This window comes from Eubalaena glacialis, chromosome 2 (assembly GCF_028564815.1).
Source record: "Eubalaena glacialis isolate mEubGla1 chromosome 2, mEubGla1.1.hap2.+ XY, whole genome shotgun sequence".
NCBI lineage: Eukaryota > Metazoa > Chordata > Mammalia > Artiodactyla > Balaenidae > Eubalaena > Eubalaena glacialis.
In genome coordinates, this window is record NC_083717.1 from 59439782 (window position 1) to 59462201 (window position 22420).

General features: G+C 46.5%; 1 protein-coding gene and 1 non-coding gene across 2 annotated transcripts; both read right to left on the reverse strand.

Moving 5' to 3' along the window:
* Positions 1-851: 851 nt before the first annotated feature.
* Positions 852-19059, reverse strand: CHRNA3 (cholinergic receptor nicotinic alpha 3 subunit). Its single transcript, XM_061181859.1, has 6 exons — positions 18851-19059; positions 17029-17168; positions 16871-16915; positions 15632-15741; positions 7675-8686; positions 852-1030 (listed from the first exon to the last, which is right to left on the reverse strand). Exons 1-6 carry the CDS (start codon positions 18939-18941, stop codon positions 902-904), a joined length of 1527 nt encoding a protein of 508 aa, XP_061037842.1. The 5' UTR covers positions 18942-19059; the 3' UTR covers positions 852-901.
* Positions 19060-21584: 2525 nt separating this feature from the next.
* Positions 21585-21657, reverse strand: TRNAW-CCA (transfer RNA tryptophan (anticodon CCA)). The gene has a single exon. It is a non-coding gene; the product is annotated as a tRNA-Trp (tRNA).
* Between the last annotated feature and the right edge of the window lie 763 nt (positions 21658-22420).

Consider the following 22420-nt stretch of genomic DNA (forward strand, 5'->3'; position numbering starts at 1 on the left):
AAGATCTTGAATAGACATTTCTCCAAAGAAGATATACAAATGGCCAATAAGCACGTGAAAAAATGCTCAAAATCACTAATCATTAGAGAAATGAAATCAAAACTACAATGAGATACTGACTCACAACCAATAGGTTTGCTATTATCAAAAAAACAAAACAACAAGTATGATGAGGATGTGGAGAAACTGGAACCCTTGTGCATTGTTGGTGGGAATATAAAATGGTATAGCTGTGGTGGAAAACAGTATGGCAGTTCCTCAAAAAATTAAAAATAGAATTGCCATATGATCGAGCAATTCCACTTCTGGGTATATCCCCAAAGGAACTGAAAGCAAGATATCGGAGAGAGTACACCCATGTTCATAGCAGCATTATCCACAACAGCTAAAACATGGGAGCAACCCAAGTGTCCATCAACAGATAAATGGATAAGCAAAATGTATATACTTAAAATTGACTATTATTCAGCCTTAAAAAGTAAGGAAGTTCTGCAATATGCTACAACATGGATGAACCTTAGGGACATTCTGTGAAGTGAAATAGGCCAGTCACAAAAAGACAAATACTGTATGATTCCACTTATATGAGGTACTTAGAGTAGTTGAAGTCATAAAGACAAAGTGTAATGATGGTTGCTGGTGGGAGGGGAGAATGGGGAGTTATTGTTTAACTGGTCTATAGTTTTACAAGATGAAGAGTTATAGGGATGGATGGTGGTGATGGTTACACAACAATGTGAATATATTTAATACCACTGAACTGTGCACTTAAACATGGTTAAGATGATAAATTTTATGCTAAGTGTATTTTACCACAACAAAAAATAAAATTAAAAAAACAGTGAGCCCCCTCTCCCCCAACACACATAAGTAACCTCATAAGTAACACACTGTTTAGTGCTTATGCATCATCCCTGGCCATCAAAGGTTGCAGAAACAATCCTGCTGTCCCTAAAATGCACACCAGAATGAAAACCCACAGAAATATACGATCAATCACCATGGCAACATACTTCCAATCGTCTTGAATCTGAAAGACAAAAACAAAAATCATGAAAGAGGAAAAAATAAAGCAGGAAGGAAAAGGCAAAGTGAACACATTTTCAATATTGAATATTTAATAAATGTGTTTCAGTAGAAGAAGCCATTCTGCTTGCCAAAATGCAAGAAACCTTTTTTTTCTAATTGATGTAGTCTGAGGAAATCTACCATGCTCAAGTTTCTCTTTATGCACTACAGAAACAGGAATAAAATATCTGTCATATTAAATCTGTTTTAAATCAGAAATTTCTTAACATCTACGTAACCCTTTTTTCCCCCCAAATTGAATTCCAATTTATAAAGTTAGTTAAAAACAGTTACTTGATTTACGCCTCTGCAGGAGGATTCTGGGCCTTTGTTAGAATAGCTAATACAATCCAACATAATTCAAAGTACTAGCTCTTATCCAGTTTTAGATACTAATTTCCTTTTAACGTCTGTTTCAAAAATGAAATAAGCACATCAGGGCAAGCCCATCATCACTCTTCCTCTCCCACCACCCCCTCTCCACAATGCCCAACTAGCCAAATATCATCTTCAATTAGAAGGCCAAAGTATCATAGAATTCTGTACAGTTACAGAACAGGTTCAAAATCAGAAATAAATGCTGACCATAAAGTAAAAGATGGAGGAAAGAGCAAGACTAATTGTATATTAAGACAGCTTCAATTTAGGCTTGAAACAGGAAGGAGAACCGCACATTAATTATACTCCTAGACAACTCAGAAAGGAAACCATAATTGGATTGAGAAAAAGAGAACCCATGAATCAACTGATTTTGAAGAAATAATCACGTAATAAAGAGGCAGCATGTGATTTAGTAATTTAATTAAGTGCACTGAAATGGGGCTGGGAGACAAGGATTTTATTTCACCATTATGAGCTTGAGTGAATGTGTCCCCCGCATGACACTGAGAAGTCAGTGGATTAGAGCTATAATGCCCTATTTGCCACCGGTTACTTTATTTGAATTCCTAAGACTTTGGGTGTAAAAGATTCCAATATACAATAGACCCTGTGATTCCTGCCGACCCCCTACTGGCTAAACCTCCTAGGGCCTAGGAGGCAGTGGGGTGGGAAAACCAAGACTTGTTATAATTCCAGCTCTGCTCCTTTCTAGGGGTGAGAATCTGGGTAAATTATGTGACCTCTCTCAGCCTCAATTTCCTCATTGGTAAATCGGGGATAAGAACAGTACCTACTTCAGAGAGTTGTTATGAGGATTAAATGAAATATGTGCCTGGCACAGGGTCCTTAATGAATAATACCTACTGATATTAATGCTGATTTTAAAAATGACCAGTAACCAAGTATAAATCTCCCTCTGAGAGCACTTCACATGGTTTAGCCTGAAGAAAGAGGGGACTTGGGTTTTACACATGAATACAAACAGTGCTGCAAATAGAGCTGGGTGAAACTTAATTTTATATCTAACTAACTCTGAGTCTTTAAGGCACAATGATACTGGTCATTCTCTGGGAACTTTGGCACTAATGATGCATGAACAGGTAGATGAGTGTTTGTTAGGCAGAATGGTGAACTAGCCCAAGCCCCTGGCTCTGTCTCCCAGCCCAACCCTGGAGATGTCCCAGAAACAAGAGGAGACTGTGCCTTAAAGACTGTCAGAAACCTGGGCAGGTGTGGCCTGCTGAGTGTGAGCGTGGGGTTGGAAGAGGAGGGTCTCGGTGGAGGGAAGGACTGGGAAAGGCTTGGTTGTGCTCTTCTCTCCCCCAACCCTGTGCCTCTTTCCAGCCTGCCACTCCCAGCCCAGAGATGCAGGCATGGCCACTTGTCAGCAAAGTAGGGCCTGGCTGAGGGGAAGAGCAGGGCAGAGAAGGTGCCCACTGACTGGTGGGGCCTGAGGCTTCCCTCCTCGCTCCCCACATCAAAGATGAACAACTGCAGTTGAGTGAAAGGGATGTGGAGGAGATCCTCAGGGACAAGGTCACCTGGAGGGGAGGAAATGCCCCTGAAGGGGGGTCTAGCCCAGTTTGTGGCCATGTGGGTCCTCTGCCTTGGGAAGCCTGGGTTTGGGCCCCTCAAACACAGTTGGGTAAGGATGGCTGACACCCCCAGAAAAGGTGAGTTTACAGGCCCCCAGTACACAAACTTAGGTATTTGAAAGAAAATTCATGGAACAGATAGATAGGTTAAGGATTTAAACTAAACAAGATAGTCTTTTGAGACTATCCAGATAGTCACTGGATAGGAGAGAACATTGGAAACACGAAGTTAGGAACAAGCAGTGTTATAGAAGAATCAAGTGGAAATACAAGTGTGAACAACAGGCAAGTCGCAATAAAGAACTCAAGAGCTGGGATGAATGGCAAGGGTAAATACAGCCCCGGAAAGAAACAGGGAGGAGAGTAAGGACCTCACCTGGGGCAGCGATGTAAAAGAAAAGCTAGGAGATGGAGAAGCTGGGAGCAGAGGTATCCCATCTGTACAACAACAGTTCAGGGAAAGAGAAAAGAAGGGTGAACAGGAGATCTTTACAGAAATAACGTTGACTTCCCCAGAGTTAAAGCAAGATGAAAAACCTTGGAATTAAATGGTTCACAGGAATGCCAAACAGACTAGGGGAGACCCACACCAACACATTGTGTTTGGTGTCATTCGATTTCTCTACAAACAGAAAATTCTAATAGCTTCTAGATAGACTAGATTACTTGCAAAGGAACAACACTCAGATTAACTTAAAACTTTTTCAGAAACGACACTGAGGCAAAAAGGCCATGGAGTGTTATTTAAGTATTTAAGGAAAAGAACTTCAACCCTAGAATTTCGTATCCAGCTAAACTCGCACTTAAAAGTGAGGGCACAATACAGTTTTTTAAAAAATTTTATTTATTTTTGGCTGTGTTGGATCTTCCTTGCTGCATGCGGGCTTTCTCTAGTTGCGGTGAGCGGGGTCTACTCTTCGTTGCGGTGCGCGGGCTTCTCATTGCGGTGGCTTCTCTTGTTGCAGAGCACGGGCTCTAGGCGCGTGGGCTCAGTAGTTGTGGCGCACGGGCTTAGTTGCTCCGCAGCGTGTGGGATCTTCCCGGACGAGGGCTCGAACCCATGTCCCCTGCATTGGCAGGCAGATTCTTAACCACTGCACCACCAGGGAAGCCCCACAATACATTTTTAAGCCTACAGGCCCCAAAAGGTTTATCCATAAACACTCTTGAGAAGGCATGCCAACACAAAGAAATAAATCCAGGAGGACACCATAAGATAGATGTGAGGGGTGACTACAGACTAAAAAAAAAAAAGGAAGGTCAAAAACCAAAACATATATTCATGAAAAACCAGAACTAAAGCTCTAGTAACACCCAGGTAACCAAAGCAGTGAGGAAGATCAGAGGGGAAGGACAGTGGGGTGGGGGCAAAATACAGATACTTAAAAATGTAAGAGACCGATTGATATGGAAAACAGAACTTGAGCATGGGTTTAAATCAGTTAGGAAGACCTAGTAGAAGAATAAAAATAAAACACATGACTTTCAACCAGCAAAAAATATTCAAACTTTCTAGTAAACAGCAAGAACTGAGGCAAAAAAAAAGTAAATGGAAAACATGAAATAAGATGGCCAAAATGCAACCCTAGAAAACAGTAATTACAACACATGTAAATAAATCATTGATCAGAAGTCCGACTCTAGTTGGAATGAATGAACTAACAGATATACATACATATAGATATATAGATATATCTCTGTATCTATATCTGAACCAAACAAAACAAGTTGTATCAGGGTTATTAGCTCAGAAGATCATGGCTCTGATCTATGCACACCTCCAAGACCTCAATAACAACTCACACAGTGGAACCAAATGATCAGCCGTCAAAACCGTAAAACGGAGAGTATTAACATGAGACCACAAGCTCCCTAACTAGTTTTCTAATTTGTAACCCACTCCTAGCCCTAACTCTGAATTTAGAGTATTAAACACCTCACAAGTGTGAGCAAGTAGGGGTGACCAACACAAACAACTTGAAAAGAGAACAGCTAAGGCAGGTGACACGATGACACTCCTGTCCCTTTGGGACCTGGCGTGTCCAGGGACAGTCATTCACAGGCTCTCAGCACCCTCAGGAGATGGCTCTGGGAGAACTAAGCCTGTTCATTCCAAGTTCCTAGGAGCCCGGGACAGTTAAAACCAACCAAGTTGGAGCCAGGGAATTAGGAAATTAAAATACCTCTAGAAAACTCTATGTAAACAGCAGCCTGTCAGTCACACAGTAAAAGAGAAAGAAGGCATCCTTCAGACAGCCCGACTCTCCTCAGAGCACTGAGTAGGCATCTTTATTCTAACGCTTGCCACCCTTTCATAAACAGGTTGCAATCCACTGGACAGTGGTCCAGATTTCTGCTTTCTCTGGAAAAACAACGGGACCACATTCACCTGTGGTAACAGATGACCAGAGGTGAGCAGTGGCTGCCCCTTGAGATGAACCATGTGCCTCTAGCTGGCCACATTCAGGCTATTTCACTAATTTACCTTTCTGGCATTTCAGCTGTGACTTCCCTTTCAGTAATATTTTTTTTTACTGTCTGCCTCCATCACATGTCTTGTGGAAACTCTAACACTAACTAAAACCCTCGTGAAACTCTAACACCTTGTATGGTTCCTAGTAAATAATTTTTGGAATAAAGATAGTTTCTAATAGCCTGACAAAGACGATGGGTACTTAGATCTCAATCTTTAGTAAATTATCACTCAAAAGAAGTGATTATTTTAAAAGTGGATAAAGAAAGGGTAGAGAATATCTGCAAAAGTGATTAGCGTTAGACAAATGAGATTCTCTAATCATGTACTTAATGTCCAACAACTGCTTCAGGGACTTCCTGGTGGTCCAGTGGTTAAGACTTCGCCTTCCAATGCAGGGGGTGCGGGTTCGATCCCTGGTCCCGGAGCTAAGATCCTACGTGCCATAGGGCCAAAAAACCAAAACATAAAACAGAAGCAATGTTGTAACAAATTCAATAAAGACTTGAAAAAAAAACAACCAACTGCTTCAACTGAATTTAAAGGAGTGCCTGACTTTTTGGCTAAATTTCTGGCATCAGTGGGAGGTTTTGCATTGTTACAGTCACAAGACGGGCTCAGAGTTGCTCAGATGGGTGGGGTGAGGACACAGGGCCACTGTTGCTATCTCCCTCCTGTCTCATCTACTTTAATATGCCATTCACAGCTGAATAAAAGAGGCTCCAGACATTCCCTACCAACATTAATTACCTACATACAGTGCATCAGGAGCTGAAATTATCTGGTAATTAGCTCTTTGCTAATAATCAACTTAAAGCAGAACCAGTTAATTTTAAAGCAGAGCTTCTTAAAAAATTATTGAACATGATTCTGGTAACCTTGGGGGTAAACAGAGTGGGAGCAGCCAAACACGTAAGTGTAAAGCTTCCCCATTACTAATACCTATCACTAGTTCTAGCATAAGATTTTTGAAGGAAATAGAAGTTCACCCAATTAAAAAAAGATGGGCAAGAGTGTGAATAGATATTTCACAAAAGAAGGTATCCAAATGGCCAATAAGCATATGAAAAAGAGCCCTAATCATTACTCCACAGGGACAAGAAAGGCCACTTCACCCCCATTTGGCGGCGAGCATGGGCAGCAGCTGGGACTCTCAAACATTGCCAGGGGGCGTGTCAATCGGCTCAACCCTTTGGAAACCTGACAGTGTCCACTAAAGTGAAAAACACCTCTCCAATGATCCAGCAATTCCACCCCTAGGAATGTAGCCAGGAGAAACGAGTGTATATATTCACCAAAAGATATGTATAAATTTGTAGCAGCTTTATTCATATCGCCCCCAAACTGGAAATAACCAAATGTCCAACAACTGTAGAATGAATAAACAGAAGGCGGTGTTGTCATACTGTAGAATCTTACGAACCAATAATAAACCAAAAGGATAAAGCTCAGACATCCTTGTACACTTTGCTGAATGAAAGAAGTCAGATATGAAAGCTTATACTATGCGATTCCACTTATATGAAGTTCAAGAATAGGTAAAATTAATTAACATAAAAGAGGTCGGGATCAGTGGTTACTGAGGAGGGAGGGAGGAGGTTACTGACTGGGGAGGGGCACAAGGGAACTGTCTGGGGCACTGGAAATGTTCTGTATCTTTACCTAGATCATGGTTACATGGGTGTACACATAATGTAAAAATTCACTGAGATGTAGACTTAAGAGGTGTGTGCTTTATGTAAATTACTCTTAAAGGGGAGTAGGGAGACACAATTAGTAATGTTTAAAATGTCAGCTCAGCACATCAATACTAATTGGAGATCATCTGGCCTCATGCCCTCTTCCAGCCTACCTCCTAATCCACTCACTCAGCATCAGGTGTTCCAATGGCCCAAACTGCTGGCAGCCCAGCAGCTAAATGCAGGGCACCACATACTCACAACCTTTATCATCCCATTTTACAGATGAAAAGACAGGCTCACAGAGGTGAGGCGGTGTATCCAAGGATAAATAACTGGTAAATGAGGAGCTGGTCTGAACACAAGCCACTGATGCCAGTCTAATTCCTTAACCCCACCCTAAGCCTTGCCCACAAGGAACCAATAAAATGTTTGTTGAATGAATGAATGACCAATGTAATAACAGACATATCCTTACCTCTTTGGCTTCATTTTGTGCTTTCATATTTTCAGCAATATACTTGACACTTTGGATAGCTTCTTTGATTTCCGGTGACAGAGCAGAGAGGGAGAGCACAGCATTGACAGATTCAGAACTGGAACTTCTTGTGAGATTGGCACTGAAATTTGGGATTTTTACCATGCGGTGGTGGCAGTAGTCACATAGCCCGTCCTGGCAGGGGTAGCCTTCTTTGCAGCTCTTGGACTCTATGTGGCTGAAGCAATTCAGGTTTGAGAGCTCAGCGCTATTGAAGGGTCTTGGCCTCTGAGTGTTACCCTCGTTGCTTGCCGGCCTGGTCATGAACATGACCCTGGGAAGAAAGTTCAAGAATATGGTCTTCACCCACATGGGCATCGTGTGCGTGGTGGGGGTCCTGTAGTGCACGTTGAGCACGAAGACGGTGATGACGATGGACAAGGTTACAAAAATCATGGTGAACAGGAGGTACTCGCCGATCAGGGGAATCACCAGAGAGGTGGACGGGATGGTCTCAGTGATCACCAGGAGAAACACAGTCAAGGAGAGGAGGACCGAGATGCAGAGGGTCACCTTCTCGCCACAGTCGGAGGGCAGGTAGAAGACAAGCACTGTCAGGAAGGAGATGAGCAGGCAGGGGATGATGAGGTTGATGGTGTAGAACAGGGGCAGGCGCCGGATGTACAGCGAGTACGTGATGTCCGGGTAGATCTCCTCGCAGCAGTTGTACTTGATGTCATGTTTGTAGCCGGGGGCTTTGATGATGGCCCACTCGCCACTCTCCCAGTAGTCCTTGAGGTTCATGGAGGAGCCGATCAGGACCAGGTCGATTTTTGCCTTGTCGTAGGACCAGGAACCAAACTTCATAGTGCAGTTCTGGTAATCGAATGGGAAGTAGGTCACATCGATTTTGCACGAGCTCTTAAAGATGGCCGGGGGGATCCAAGTCACTTCCCCCGTGTACTTGAGTAAAGCTTTGGTCTTGTCGTCCACCTGGAAATCCCCGACAGCACTGCGGAGACAAAGAGGAGGTGTGCGGCTCACAGGTCATCACCACGTGGTCACCTAGTCCAGCTTCTCACGCCGCCAGCAGGTGAACGGCAAGTCACGATTTGTAAAACTGCAGAATATGATCTCAAAGTGCTGTAAAAGGTCTCGCAGTTCACCATCCCACTTACCAATGGGGATACTGAGGCCCAGGACCCCCCAGCCCCCAACAATCTGACAAGCTCATCACCCCCTGCCCTGGGGCGTGTCATGGGTTCATTCCACACCATACAACTCCCAACTTGATATTTATGGAGACACTCCCAAATGCCAGAGATTTTTTTCCTCCTTTAATTGAAGAAAGAAATTAATGAAAGTGGTCATCAGGAGGCAGGTGTTTAGGTGACCTTTGGGGATATTTGCCACTTGCTGTCCCTATGGTTTGGCCCTGGTAATGCCTCCGCATTCTGTCTGCATTGGGAGCCCAACGTGTGTACACACACGGATGTCAAACCAGACCGTGGACCTGGAAGGGGCTGCAGAGACCACCGTAGGAGCCCACTGCCATTAAACTGAGCCTGCTAGATGGGTCTATTACCAGGCCCTATCTCTGGACCCTGGTTCTACCGTTCACCAAACTCCCCATTCCTCCCTGCACTGTTTTAGAATGAATAATCATGTTTTCTGATTCCTCGTCTTTCAAACCCAGCATGACAGGTTCCTTTGCCTTCTGTGTCCCTATCCTTCCCCATTTTCTCCCCATGTTCCTTCTCCCTTCTGTTTAGCTATGTGCACCCTTTCTATGCAGAGATATACATTATTCCTAGAATTGGCTTGTTGGCATTTATCAGCTGGTCTGTGCAGTGGAAGGTTTGCTGACGACCAGCTCAACACCCTGTCCAGTCTCGCATGTGAGCATGAAGCCAGCCGGTCCTCATGGCAATGGCCTTGCCCAGTGAAAGCTCTTGACATTTCCGTGGGTCAGCCCTGTTGATTTCTTAAGAGTTCTGCATTTGAAGGCATGTATGTCCTTCTAAAGGGAGCAACCACTATACCCATTTGCCTGAAGAGCTGGGGGGAAAAAAAAAAAAAAGACAAACCTGAACATTTAGGGATATCCTGTCTGGTTGTTACTGGATAGCACTGTGTGAAGACAGGAGGGGGTGTGTCCGGGGCCTGTCTCCTTGCTGGTCTCTGGCCCTCCCACCCTCATGTGTGTCTGTCGAGCAGGACAGTCGTTACACGTGAAGACTTGATGTCAAATCCACTACCCGCCTTTACTCCAGCCGGCTGGGTTGTCCCAAAGGTGCCCTGCTGTGTTTATATGTTCTTAGCCCCACTTTATCCTACTGTGCCCTCAATTCCCCACAAGAAGATGATTCCCAGCTCCAGGAGGAAAGGAAGGGTATGAGAAGTGGGGAGGGGGTGGAGACCCGCACAGCCCCAAGTGGACTTGACCATGTTGGGCACCAAGGAGTCCTGGGAGGCTGGCCTACACTACGCAGAGGGCTGAGAGGACCCCTGGGAAGGCAGAGGCCTCCAGAACAACTTTCCTTAGGGCATCCTGGAGCAACAAAATGGACCTTCAGAGCCCAGGGACTAGTCCAGGGCAAAGTATGGCCCACTGGCCTGCCCCCTATTTCTGTACATAAATTTTTATTGGAGCACACAGCCATACCCATTCGTGGTCTATTGTCTGCAGCTACTTTTAAGCTATAAGGGCAGGACTGAGTAGCTGCGACAGAGACTCTAAGGCCCACAAAGCCTAAAATACTTAACTACCTGGCCCTTCACAGAAAAGCTTAATGATCCCTGCTTTAGTCTGATCCCCTCATTTTACCGACGAGGAAACTGAAGGTCAGAGAGCAGGACTTGCTTGCTCAGGGTCCCACAGAGAGTTTGTGGCAGAGCCTTGACCAGTCGGAACTTGAGTCCTCAAGTCTGTGTGTCCAAAAGGCCAAACACTGGAGATCAGCTTACCTTGGTTGCTGGTGCACATGTCTGCTATTTTCCAGGGATCCTGGTCACTGTGGCGGCTGCCTACAGACCCCCGAAGCTGTGTCTGCCCAGACCAGGAGGCCTGCTTGCTGACAGTGTCAGCGGCCTAGCTCTGCCACCAGGAGACCGAAGATGAAGACCTCGCTGGGTACCAGGGTCTGGCAGAGCCCCAGCCACAGAGAGGGCGCTCGGTAAGTACTAGCTGACCGAACGGATGACCAAAAAAATAAATGAAGCTCTCACCCCACTGGCTGCCCAAGAGATGGCTGGCAGCAAGGGTCAGCAGAGGGGGGAAAGGTCTCACTCAGCCAGTGTGTTGCTGAACCATGTGAGTTGATTAAAAAAAGAAAAGGCAGGCTGGGTGCAAATGATTAGTTGAGGTATCACGTTAATAGAAGGAAAGTGTAAGAGCTGAAGTGGGGCGAGGGTGGTGAGTGGTATGAGAAAGATCACGATGGCATCCGTTTCTTTAACCTTTCCAAATTTCCTCAGAAAAACAGGGCAACAAGATAGCAAAAGAAAAATCCCACTGCCCACGTGGTCAACAAAGTTAGGTTACGTGGAACTCCAAGAACCTCAGGTGTGAGAGAGTGGGGTCGAACCACCACCAGCAGCGGGACCTGCGTGGGATTCAGGTGGGGTTAGCTGCTGTGGAGGTGGCTGAGGGAAGAGGAAGGGGAGTTCTCCTGTCCCGAGAGCCCCAGACAGAAATCACCAAGAGGTATCTGCCCCTCAAAAAAGAGGACCCCGCTCTGCACTGCATCCTCAGCAAGGGGAACGGTGAAACAGAGAGGGTGCCACAGGTTCCAGTTTGCGGGAGAGGACAAAAAGATGGGGAGCCACCAAGGTCTGCACAGGAGGCTGGGCTGGGCTCGATCTCAGAGATACCTCCCACCCCAACTGCCTTCCAGAAGGACAGAGACCCACCCAGAAAAAAGCTGCATAGGGTAGGCTCCAAATTGAACAGCGTGGGAAACTGAGGGTAAGAAAAAGAAGATGGTTGAGAAACTAGAGAAGCAGGTGTCCAGAAGTGGCAGCTCTCAGACTGTGGAGGTGGCTACACCAAGTATTTAAATGCTTCAAGGGAACCACTTGAGGAGGGAACTCCCAAGCAGGTGACACAAGAGACCCACCCTTACCAACTCCCATCCCCTCTGGGAACCTGTCCTAAAAGTACAGCAAAGGCCATCTATTTAAACAAGAGCAACAGAAAAGGATTAGACTGAACCCCATATTAACATATTATAAGAAAACTATGAAAAGTAATTGAATAACAATAACATACAGGGCTTCCCTGGTGGCGCAGTGGTTGAGAATCTGCCTGCCAATGCAGGGGACACAGGTTCGAGCCCTGGTCTGGGAGGATCCCACATGCTGCGGAACAACTGGGCCTGTGAGCCACAACTATTGAGCCTGCACGTCTGGAGCCTGTGCTCTGCAACAAGAGAGGCCACGATAGTGAGAGGCCTGCGCACCGCGATGAAGAGTGGCCCCCGCTTGCCGCAACTAGAGAAAGCCCTCGCACAGAAACGAAGACCCAACACAGCCAAAAATAAATATAAAAATAAAACAAACAAACAAAAAAACAATAACATACAAGCAGACAAGTGCACACCGCAAAAATATAACCTCAGAGCAGATGAAACTGATAATCTGACATTACAAATTAAGCTAATAGAAAGAACGATCTTTAGAAACTTTGAAAGAGCAGCATAAATTAGAAATAGAAAAGTTAAGAATTTGGGTAAGCAACAGGAGGATGAATAAAGAACTGACAGAACTTAGGAAAGAATGGGAAAAAAAATTTTTTTAATCATTTTAGAAATAAAGACTAAACTAAAACGTAACAACAAGCAGACACCATGGAAAGTATCGTGATGAAAATTAAAAATCAGAAAGGAGAAAAAAATTCTTTTAAATCAGAGACAAAGAAAAAGAATTTGAGAGAAAATAATATGGAGACAATATAGGTAAAGCAGTTCAAATATATGTGAAAATGGAGTTCCTGGAGAGAGAAAGCAATAGCACAGATCTTAAAAACTCTAATTCACAAAAAATTTACTGGAATAAAAGAAGGCTTATTATGTATATGGTACAGAGTAAAACAACTAGATTTTAAAGATAAAGGATAAAATATCTTTGGGTTACCCAAGAAAAAGAACAACCCCCTTGTAAACAAGCTGACTATGCATGCCAATTCGTCCAGGACAGTCCTGGTTTACATCTGTGGTCCTGGCGCACTTATTAAAAGAGTCCCTTTTCTCTCCCCAAAGTCACCAGATTTTACAAGAAAAAAAGAAATTAGATTGGCGATCGTTTTTGACAGCAACACTTCATACCAGAACATGAGTCAGCATTTTTAAGATTTTCATGGAAGGAAAATATGAGCCAAGGATTTTATATCAGCAAGATGACCTAAAAGTATTACCTAAAAAGGCTACAATGAGTTATGAACTTGTAAGAACTTAGGGTATATTGTGTCCACGAACACTTTCTGAGGATTCTACTAGAGAACGAACTTCAAAGAACAAAAACATGGCAGGAGAAACTGGCATAAGAAGGTAAAAAGTGTTTCTAGTGTGTTGAAATGAAAAGAAACTCTCACCAGAGGTTTAGAGAAACTGAAGTTTTAGTTAGGAGAGAGGAATTGAAGGATATTCTCTAAATCTTATTTTCAGCTTCAGATTCCAAGGAAATTCCTTATAATATTTGCTCCTCTCCGTATCCGATTTGAAGCTTTTCACTATGTCTCTCAGTATTGTTAAAAGCACACATCCCTAAAGTACCCCAGCTGTTCACCCAAGATTGCCAGCAAGAAAACAGCTATGAAATTCAAATCATAAGATTAGGATCTGTGCCCACTTTCTTAATTCTAGCTTAGCAAAAATTCTCACCACCCTGCTCAGCTCCTTAAGAACCTTTGGACCAGGAGATTTCTAGGATGGCTCACATTCTGCAAACCAGTTAATTTATCTCCTGTCCCAGTTCCTTAAGGACCAATTTACAAGTTGCATGAAAGAAACATATTTATGAATGCTGTCTTTTCTTGGGAAAGCAGTAAACAAAACACGGACCTCTAAGAGTTTGATAGTGCCTGGCCTTCCATTTAGGTCTTTAATCCATTTTGAGTTTATTTTTGTGAATGGTGTTAGGGAGTGTTCTAATTTCATTCTTTTACATGTAGCTGTCCAGTTTTCCCAGCACCACTTGTTGAAGAGGCTGTCTTTTCTCCATTGTATATTCTTGCCTCCTTTATCAAAGATAAGGTGACCATATGTGTGTGGGTTTAATCTCTGGGCTTTCTATCCTGTTCCACTGATCTATATTTCTGTTTTTGTGCCAGTACCATACTGTCTTGATTACTGTAGCTTAAACCATAATTCAAAAAGAGTCATGTACCACAATGTTCATTGCAGCTCTATTTACAATAGCCAGAACAAGGAAGCAACCTAAGTGTCCATCAACAGATGAATGGTTAAAGAAGATGTGGCACATATATGCAATGGAATATTACTCAGCCATAAAAAGAAATGAAATTGAGTTATTTGTAGTGAGGTGGATGGACCTAGAATCTGTCATACAGAGTGAAGTAAGTCAGAAAGAGAAAAACAAATACCGTATGCTAACACATATATATGGAATCTAAAAAAAAAAAAAAGGTTATGAAGAACCTAGGGGCAGGACGGGAATAAAGACGCAGACCTACTAGAGAATGGACTTGAGGACATGGGGAGGGGGTAGGGTAAGCTGGGACAAAGTGAGAGAGTGGCATGGACATATATACACTACCAAATGTAAAATCGATAGCTAGTGGGAAGCAGCCGCATAGCACAGGGAGATCAGCTCAGTGCTTTGTGACCACCTAGAGGGGTGGCATAGGGAGGGTGGGAAGGAGGGAGACGCAGAGGGAAGATATATGGTGATATATGTGTATGTATATGTATAGCTGATTCACTTTGTTATAAAGCAGAAACTAACACACCATTGTAAAGCAATTATACTCCAATAAAGATGTTAAAAAAATTAAAAAAATAAAAACACGGACCATCTTCGGAGTGGTTAAAGAACCCTTTTCTTTTAACCCATGACTAGAAAGTGGGAATCAGCCAAAAACGTAGTTTCTCTAGTCCCAATACGAACAGTAAAACATATTGATTTGTACTAAAACGGCATACAAACCTAAACACAGAATGCTTTAAAATCAGATTAGACTAATTCTATACGAAGTGTTTTGCTGAAAAACGCTCAGTGATTTTTTAAGACATTAGAGCTCCAGAGATAAAGCACAGTTGCAAAATCGAAGTCTGTCAATACCTGGAGAACAAACTAGTACATACTGTAAAATATCAATTAAAATTATGTTTGTCTAATAACAGAGGTTAAATGTGGAAGGTGTCAGGTTTATATGGGCTTAGGAAAGAGAGGCAGGTTTTGGAGGTGCCACAATGGGCAGATTCAGATAGGCAGAGGAAGAACCTTTGAAAGAGAGAAAAAGGGGCAGCTTCCTGCAGCTGGTGGGCAGATGCGCGTGTGCAGCGTGAGGCAGGGGCAGGGAGCATTCGTCAGGTGAGTAAAAGAATGAAGCTTTCCTGTGGTCTAGCCATGGGGCGTGGCTACAGCCTGACTTACAGGGAAGATCAGGTCCAGCCTTGGTGACAGAAGCCCACCCCCATGTATTTCCTTCCTTGCCCTTCCTCCAGTCTGTAATTGCATATTTGGATACTGTAACTCATTCCTGTCTTCCCTGGTGTGTCTGATAAACTCCTAGAGGCAAGGGAGAGGGTATCTATCTTGTGCCACAGTATCTCTAGGACCTGGCATATAGTAGATCAATAAATACCTGTGGAATGAACCAAATGAATGGAGCTCTCTTGGAAAAGGTCCCAGGAAGACCAGGCTGTAAAGCACAGCAGGCCAAGGACCCAGGTCCAGGCTGACAGCCCTGAGAGGTGGGGGCCACCCAGCACCTTACTTGTTATACAGCACAATGTCTGGCCTCCAGATCTTCTGTGCAGGGACACGCATGAACTCCGCTCCATTGTAGTCGGAGGGGTTCCACTTCAGCTTGTAGTCATTCCAGATCTGGGGGGAGAAGGCAGGGAGGGAGAGGGAGGCAGTGGAAGGACAAGCATGGTTTTACTTCTTTTGACACCACTCATCTTGGTGACCTCCCCACCTCGGCTGCACGTCAGAGCCGCCTCTGCAATGCAGACCACACTGGCCCATTCCTCATGTGGGTGCTAGGGGGGAGACAGCACTGGGCTGGGTGTGCAGGCTGCCTCCTAGCTGCCCCCATCAATCAATCAGGACCACTAGGGCTTTCTCCAGTCATTTCCAGTGCCAGGTCCAGGTCCCTGCCTTAAGCTCCTGCTGTTTACATTCCTGAAATGGCTTGGACATGCCATTAAGCCCCAACAACGGTGCTAATGACACACAGAACCCTCTTCCACCACCGGGTTGGGCAGGGTTGGCCTCTGAAGGGTCTGGGGAAGGAGCCATGATCCCACCAGGGCCCAGGAAGTGTTTGGGTGCAGAGGCTGGGAGATGTGAGTCCTGAGCACCTGAGGGGAGAGAGGTGAGGCTGTGGCTGGAGGGAACGTGTGCCATAGGGCGCTGAGTGGGCACTGTGCCCATCTGGCTTGCCAGCCTCCTAGGAAGGAAGGCTGCATGAGCTGAGTGGCCAGTTGGCTGAGCTGGTGGAAGGATCACCCTTAGGCCAGTGAGTTATCTGTCCATGTCTGCACAAAGCCTCCCTGGGGAGAACATGTGGAAGCCCATTTCTTTGGTCCCAATCTGAACAGGAAAATCCAGAACCCCGGCTCCCACCCTCCCAACAACAACAACGGCGTACGATTCTGACTTAAGGATGAGTTTTTAGCAAGAGGAAGGGAAAGAGGTGCCTCAGGCACCTCCCTAGAGTCGGGGCCAGGGCTGCAGGCCCGGGTCAGCCCCATTTTGTCTGAGCATGGAGGTCTCTCTTTCCAGGACGCAGTCTATCGTCTGTGACTTGAGGGGCTGGGCCCTGCAGTCCTTCCACAGGGGTGTAGAGCAGTGCATATGACCCCAAGCCCAGGTAGAGACAGACCAGCCAGTCAGTGGACCTCAATCTGGGTCGACAGGAGTGAAGTGGGGGTTTTGGCCCTTGGTGCACAGACAGCAAATAAAGCAGTCACCACCAGGGGGCAGCCGTGCCCAGGGTCTGGTCACTTACCTGCTTGAGCCACAGGTTGGTCTCCATGATCTGGTTTACTTCATCCTAGAAAGAGAGATTAAAGTAGATGGTGAATTACAAAAACAAGGCTGGTTCTGGGAAAGGCTATTCCAGAAGCTCCATACCCCATGGTCACGGCTTGTGGCTCTGGCACTCACCACCTTCACCAGCTGAGACATGGACACTTCAAACTGGATGATGACTGGGTCAGACACATTGGCCACTGGCCGGATGATCTCATTGTAATCTTCGAAGAGCCGCTCAAACAGACGATGCTCGGCGTCGGAGGCTCTGGCCGCTGAGGGAAGTAGCCCTGTCAGATCCTGGGGAAGTCACTTTTCCCCTCACCAGGGACACCATCCACCTACAGCTTCCTCTCCATCTGCTGAGGGTACTCTCTGGAACTCCAGACTTTCAGACTAGTCCTGCTCCTTGAAGTTAAAGACTAGGAAACTGAGGCCCAAGAGAGAAGGGATTCCATCAGGTCACACACATTCGTTGAGAAGCATAATGGTTACAAGCCTGGGCTCTGAATTTGGATAGATCTGGTGCAAATCCTGACAGACTACTGTGAGCTGTGTGAGCTTAGGCAAGTGGCTTAACCTCTCTAAACCTCATTTCCTCCATCTGTGAAAGATTATAAATGTATCCACCTCTTAGGGTTGTTATGAGTGAAGTGCTTAGCTCCATGCAGGCATATGGTAAGAGCTCAAGAACCGTCCTCACCATCTTTGTTACTACACGGCAGCAGTGTGATACAAATGCAATCTGCCTGCGTACAGCCACAATGGAGCGATGACCAGCCCACTCCCAGGGCAGGAGTACCCCAAGGCCCGAGGGAGACTACAACCTAGGACTAGGGCTTTCCTTTTTCCCACCCAGGACCCTGTAGGGGTCTGGCCACCAAACATCTTAGAAGCGGGTGCCTACGTGGCTCCCATGATCTCAGAGTGCGACCCACGGTTCCTGCTGATGTTGTCGTCACATCCTGATCAAAGACCCTTCCCTCTCTGAAACCCTTGGGGACCCTCTTTGTTTATAAGCCACACTCCAGGCATCTTGAGTCAGCTGTCTGTTGCTTCTCACAGATCTGGGAAAAATCTGGGGAGGGGATGAGGGGAATCCTTTAAGTCCAACCCAACTTCTCCAGGGATTTTGACTGTCCCCTCCCCCCCCCAAATAAAGAAGGGGCCACATTCAGGAGCTCCGTGGGGAGTGTTCAGCGCTATGACTAGTGGGGGCCTCAGCACCGGAGAGGCAGGAACAGCGCTCTGAGTGCAGGGTCACAACGTGGTCTCCCAACAGACTTACCCGCCCAGCTGCAGGGACCGCCTGCAGCCCTGCCAAATCCCTCGTCCCTTGGTATCTACCACCCCTTCCAGGACACTCAGAAGCCTTTCTGTCAGGGCCGGCTTCTCCCTAACAGGCTCCTCTTAGAGACCGGGCAGAAGGCGAAGGCGGGGAGGTGCCAGAGTGCGGAGAGGCGAGGCGAGGACAAGGAGGAGAGGCTGGCGCCCCTTAACGACTCCCCTCTGCCCCAGGTGGCCTTGATCAAATCTTGAGCCCTCTCTGGCCTCAGCTTCCCCATCTATTCGTAAAACGAGGAGGTGGGCGGGATGCAGACAGTGGAACCCGCGGCCTGGGCGCGTCAGTTCAGCACCCAGTGCGCCAAGCAGGACGATGGGCAGGGCCGAGACTCGAATCTGTAACCCTGGGCTGTGGAAGGAAGGGCCCCAGTGCGGGCCCTCCCCGCGCCTCCCGGGGGCGCACAAATGACTCTCAAGGATGGGGCAGCCGAGGGGGAAACACGCACCCCCCCACCTAACTCGCCGCCGGGCCGGAGCCAGTCCACGCGGGTTTCGGGTCCCCAGCCACGGCGCCCTTCTCCCCACCTCGCGCTGCGCTCCGGGCCGCCTCCCCTTCGGACCCCGCTCGGGCGGGGCGCCCGTCCCTCCAGTCCCCCTCGCCCCGCGCCCGTACCTGGCAGCAGCAGCAGCAGCAGCAGCAGCGGCGGCGGCGCCCAGGGCGGCAAGAGCTTCGCGAAGCGGACTCCGCGCGGCTGGGCGCCCATGGCTTGTCTGCCCTCTGGCCAGAGGCTTCGCGCGGACCGGGCGGGCGGCGTGGGGCGGAGGGCAAGCCGATCAGAGCCGGACGGTCGGGAGCCGGCGGGACAGTGGCGGAGACAGACTCGCCTGGCCGGGCTCCAGACGCTGCCCGCCCACTCGGAGCGGGACCGGGGCGCGGCGCGCGGAGCGCCGGCTGCTCCAGCCCCACCCACAATCCCAGGCGCAGCCCCGCCCGCCGCCGTGGGGTTTCCGAGCCTCTGCTGGGGAGAGAGGTGCGCTCGCGGCCGAGAGCAGGGATGCGCTGGCCCTCTAGTGCGTTGTGCTGGGCGGTCTCATCCCTCCCTCTGTGGTCGGTGCAGCCCACGGACGGCTCCGCGCCGGGCCAATCCGAGCAGGTACTGGCAAACCACGGGGAAGAATAGGGGTCGAATCTCTGTTCCTGGCTTCCCGGGTAAGTGCGAGTCTCCCCTTTCCCCGGGCTTGGGGACCACCGGGCTAGACGGACGGTCGCCGGCCTGCCTGAAAGGTTCTAACACATCCTTAAGATGAGGACTCAAGATTTTGACACTATTAAATAATTGTTAAATATTTTAGGAGTGATAATGGTATTTGTGTTTTTAAGAGTCCTTAGGGTTACCATGAGGGGGAGGGTTGGAGTCAGTTGAAACAATATCGGCCATTGAGTTGGTAATTGATGAGGCTAGATGAGAAACACCTGGAGGTTTGTTATCCTAGTCTACTGTCGAACATGTTGCAATGTCTCGATAAAAAGTAAAACAAAAGAAAGAAATAACAAAATTAAAAATAAGTCTTGGAGATGGAGCCATCAGAGGAAGCACTGCCCTTCCTGGCCCCTGGACCTTGCAGAGCCTCCTCTGCCCACCGGCCCATCTGCACCCTGGGTGCACCAGGATGGTTCTGTGATGGAGCAGACCACCCTGGGGCCCCTTGGTCTCTCGGACCACCCACCAGGAGTGGGGTGGGGTACCTGCAGGCTTCCTTGGAGTTCCTCTATCACAGGACAGGTCAGTCACCTTTATTATTTCCAGAATGGGTCACCTACCCACATTAAAACCAAACAAAAGGAGACATTTTGCAGGATTCAGAAAATGTTTGTAAGAATTGGGGCTTACTGTCAGGCCCCTATTTAGAGAATTTTCATTCTCCTGACAAGAAGCCCTTTATCTGGAAAAATATTGCAAATCACATATCCAACCAAGGACTTGTATCCAGAACATATAAAGAACCCTCAAAACTCAAGGAAGAATAAGGATCTTACTGGGGTGATGTCAAGTGTTCTAAAACTGGGTTATAGTGATAAACTTACTAAACTCATTGAACTGTACACTTAAAATGCGTGAATTTTATGATATGTAAATTATATCTAGTTATTTTTAAGATCTCAGCAGTAAGAAAACTAAAACCCAGTTTTAAAAATGAGCAAAAGAGTTAAACAGACACTTGACCAAAAAAGGCCAAAAGCTCACGAAAAGATGTCCAACATTTGCTGCTAGTGTTGCAGTAAAAATAGAAATGAGACTTCTGTTTTCTGATAAACAAGGAAAATAAGGAAACAATGAACAGGCTGGGGAAACAACATAAACAGGCCTGAAAGAGTTAAGCAATCGTGGTTATTCTTTAGCTGTTACTTTTAACAAACACTTGTAGCTAGACTTGTCCTTCACAAAGCTGATTACTCTCTGACTCCATATGAATTACCCTTTGCACCTGGCATTTCTTCTCCCCCTACACTCCCTTGTAGCACTCTTCATTTGGGACAGAAGGTCACGGGTGGATAACTTCAGGGGCACCAGACCCAGTTGTTGAGCGACCTGATGACAGCTTTGGCCATGAATTTGCAGAACGAAAGAAATGCAAGACCTTCATTACTTTGAGCTTTATCACCTACCCCAGACCATGAGTCCCAGGCTATATAACCTTTCCCTATTCCCCAGGGAAGGGGGCACAGCTCTTGAGGCACTAGCCTGCTGTGTTACCCCCTTTGCCAGGCAAAGATTAAAGCCATTTTTCTTGTTTCTCCAAAACTCTGTCTCCATATTTCTTTTTGGCATCAGTGCACAGAGAGCCAAGATTTTGGTATCACTAGCCATTAGGGAAAGCAAATTAAAACCAGGGTGATATACCACTTAACAGCCACTGGGATGGCTAAAATAAAAAAATACCGTCAATACCAAGTGCAGATGAGGAAACAGAGCAACTGGATCTCTCATACTTTGCTGGTGGGAATGCAAAACAGTATGGCTGCTCCAGAAAACAGTTCTACAGTTTCATACTGTATGTTAAAAGTTAAAAGTTTAAACTAAGTTTAAAAGTTTAAACATACTCTCCCCATATAACCCAGCAATCACATTCCTGAGTATTTAACTAGAAAAATGAAAAGTTTTGTTCACACAAAATCCTATATGTGAAATGTTTATAGTAACGCTATTGATAATTGCCCCAAACTGGTAACAGCCTAAATGTGCTTCAACAGCCATATGATGGATGCAAAAGAACAAACTATTGTTACACTCTTCAACTTGGATGAATCTCAAAGGCATTATGCTGAGTGAAAGAAGCCACTCTCCAGTGGTTCCATACTAACGTTGGTGCGTGCGGGATCTTTAATTGTGGCCCGTGGGATCTAGTTCCCTGACCAGGGATCGAACCTGGGCCCCCTGCATTGGGAACATGGAGTCCTAACCGCTGGACCACCAGGGAAGTCCCCATTAGAGGTTATTCTTTTTTTTTTTTTAATAAATTTATTTATTTATTTATTTATTTTTGGCTGTGTTGGGTCTTCATTGCTGCACGCAGGCTTTCTCTAGTTGCGGTGAGCAGGGTCTACTCTTCATTGTGGTGCACGGGCGTCTCATTGCAGTGGCTTCTCTTGTTGTGGAGCACGGGCTCTAGGCGGGTGGGCTTCAGTAGTTGCAGCATGCGGGCTCAGTAGTTGTGGCTCACGGGCTTAGTTGCTCCGTGGCATGTGGGATCTTCCCAGACCAGGGCTTGAACCCATGTCCCCTGCATTGGCAGGCGGATTCTTAACCACTGCGCCACCGGGGAAGTCCCTAGAGGTTATTCTTGAAGAGACTAAACTATAGTGATGGAGAAAAGCTCAGTGGTTGCGGGGGGTTAGGGGTGGAGGGACATGTGACCATAAAGGAGTAGCAGGTGGGAGCTGTTCTGGGTGATGAGTGACTCCTACATCCTGATTACATGAATCTATACATGTGTTAAAATTAATAGAACAGTACCTAAAAAGTCAGTTTTATTGTATAATAATTTTTAAAATAGAGTTTTGAAAAGTCCTCCTCCATCGCACAAATATTTTGAGTGCTTACGACGTGCCAGGCACCGTGCAAAAGACAGTATGTAGGGGAAACCGATCAGAGCATCTGTGAGGGAGACACACCTGACCCACCCGGGATAAAAAGCAGAACATGACCAGGGCCGTGGAGCATGGAGGAGAGAGCCATTCCTT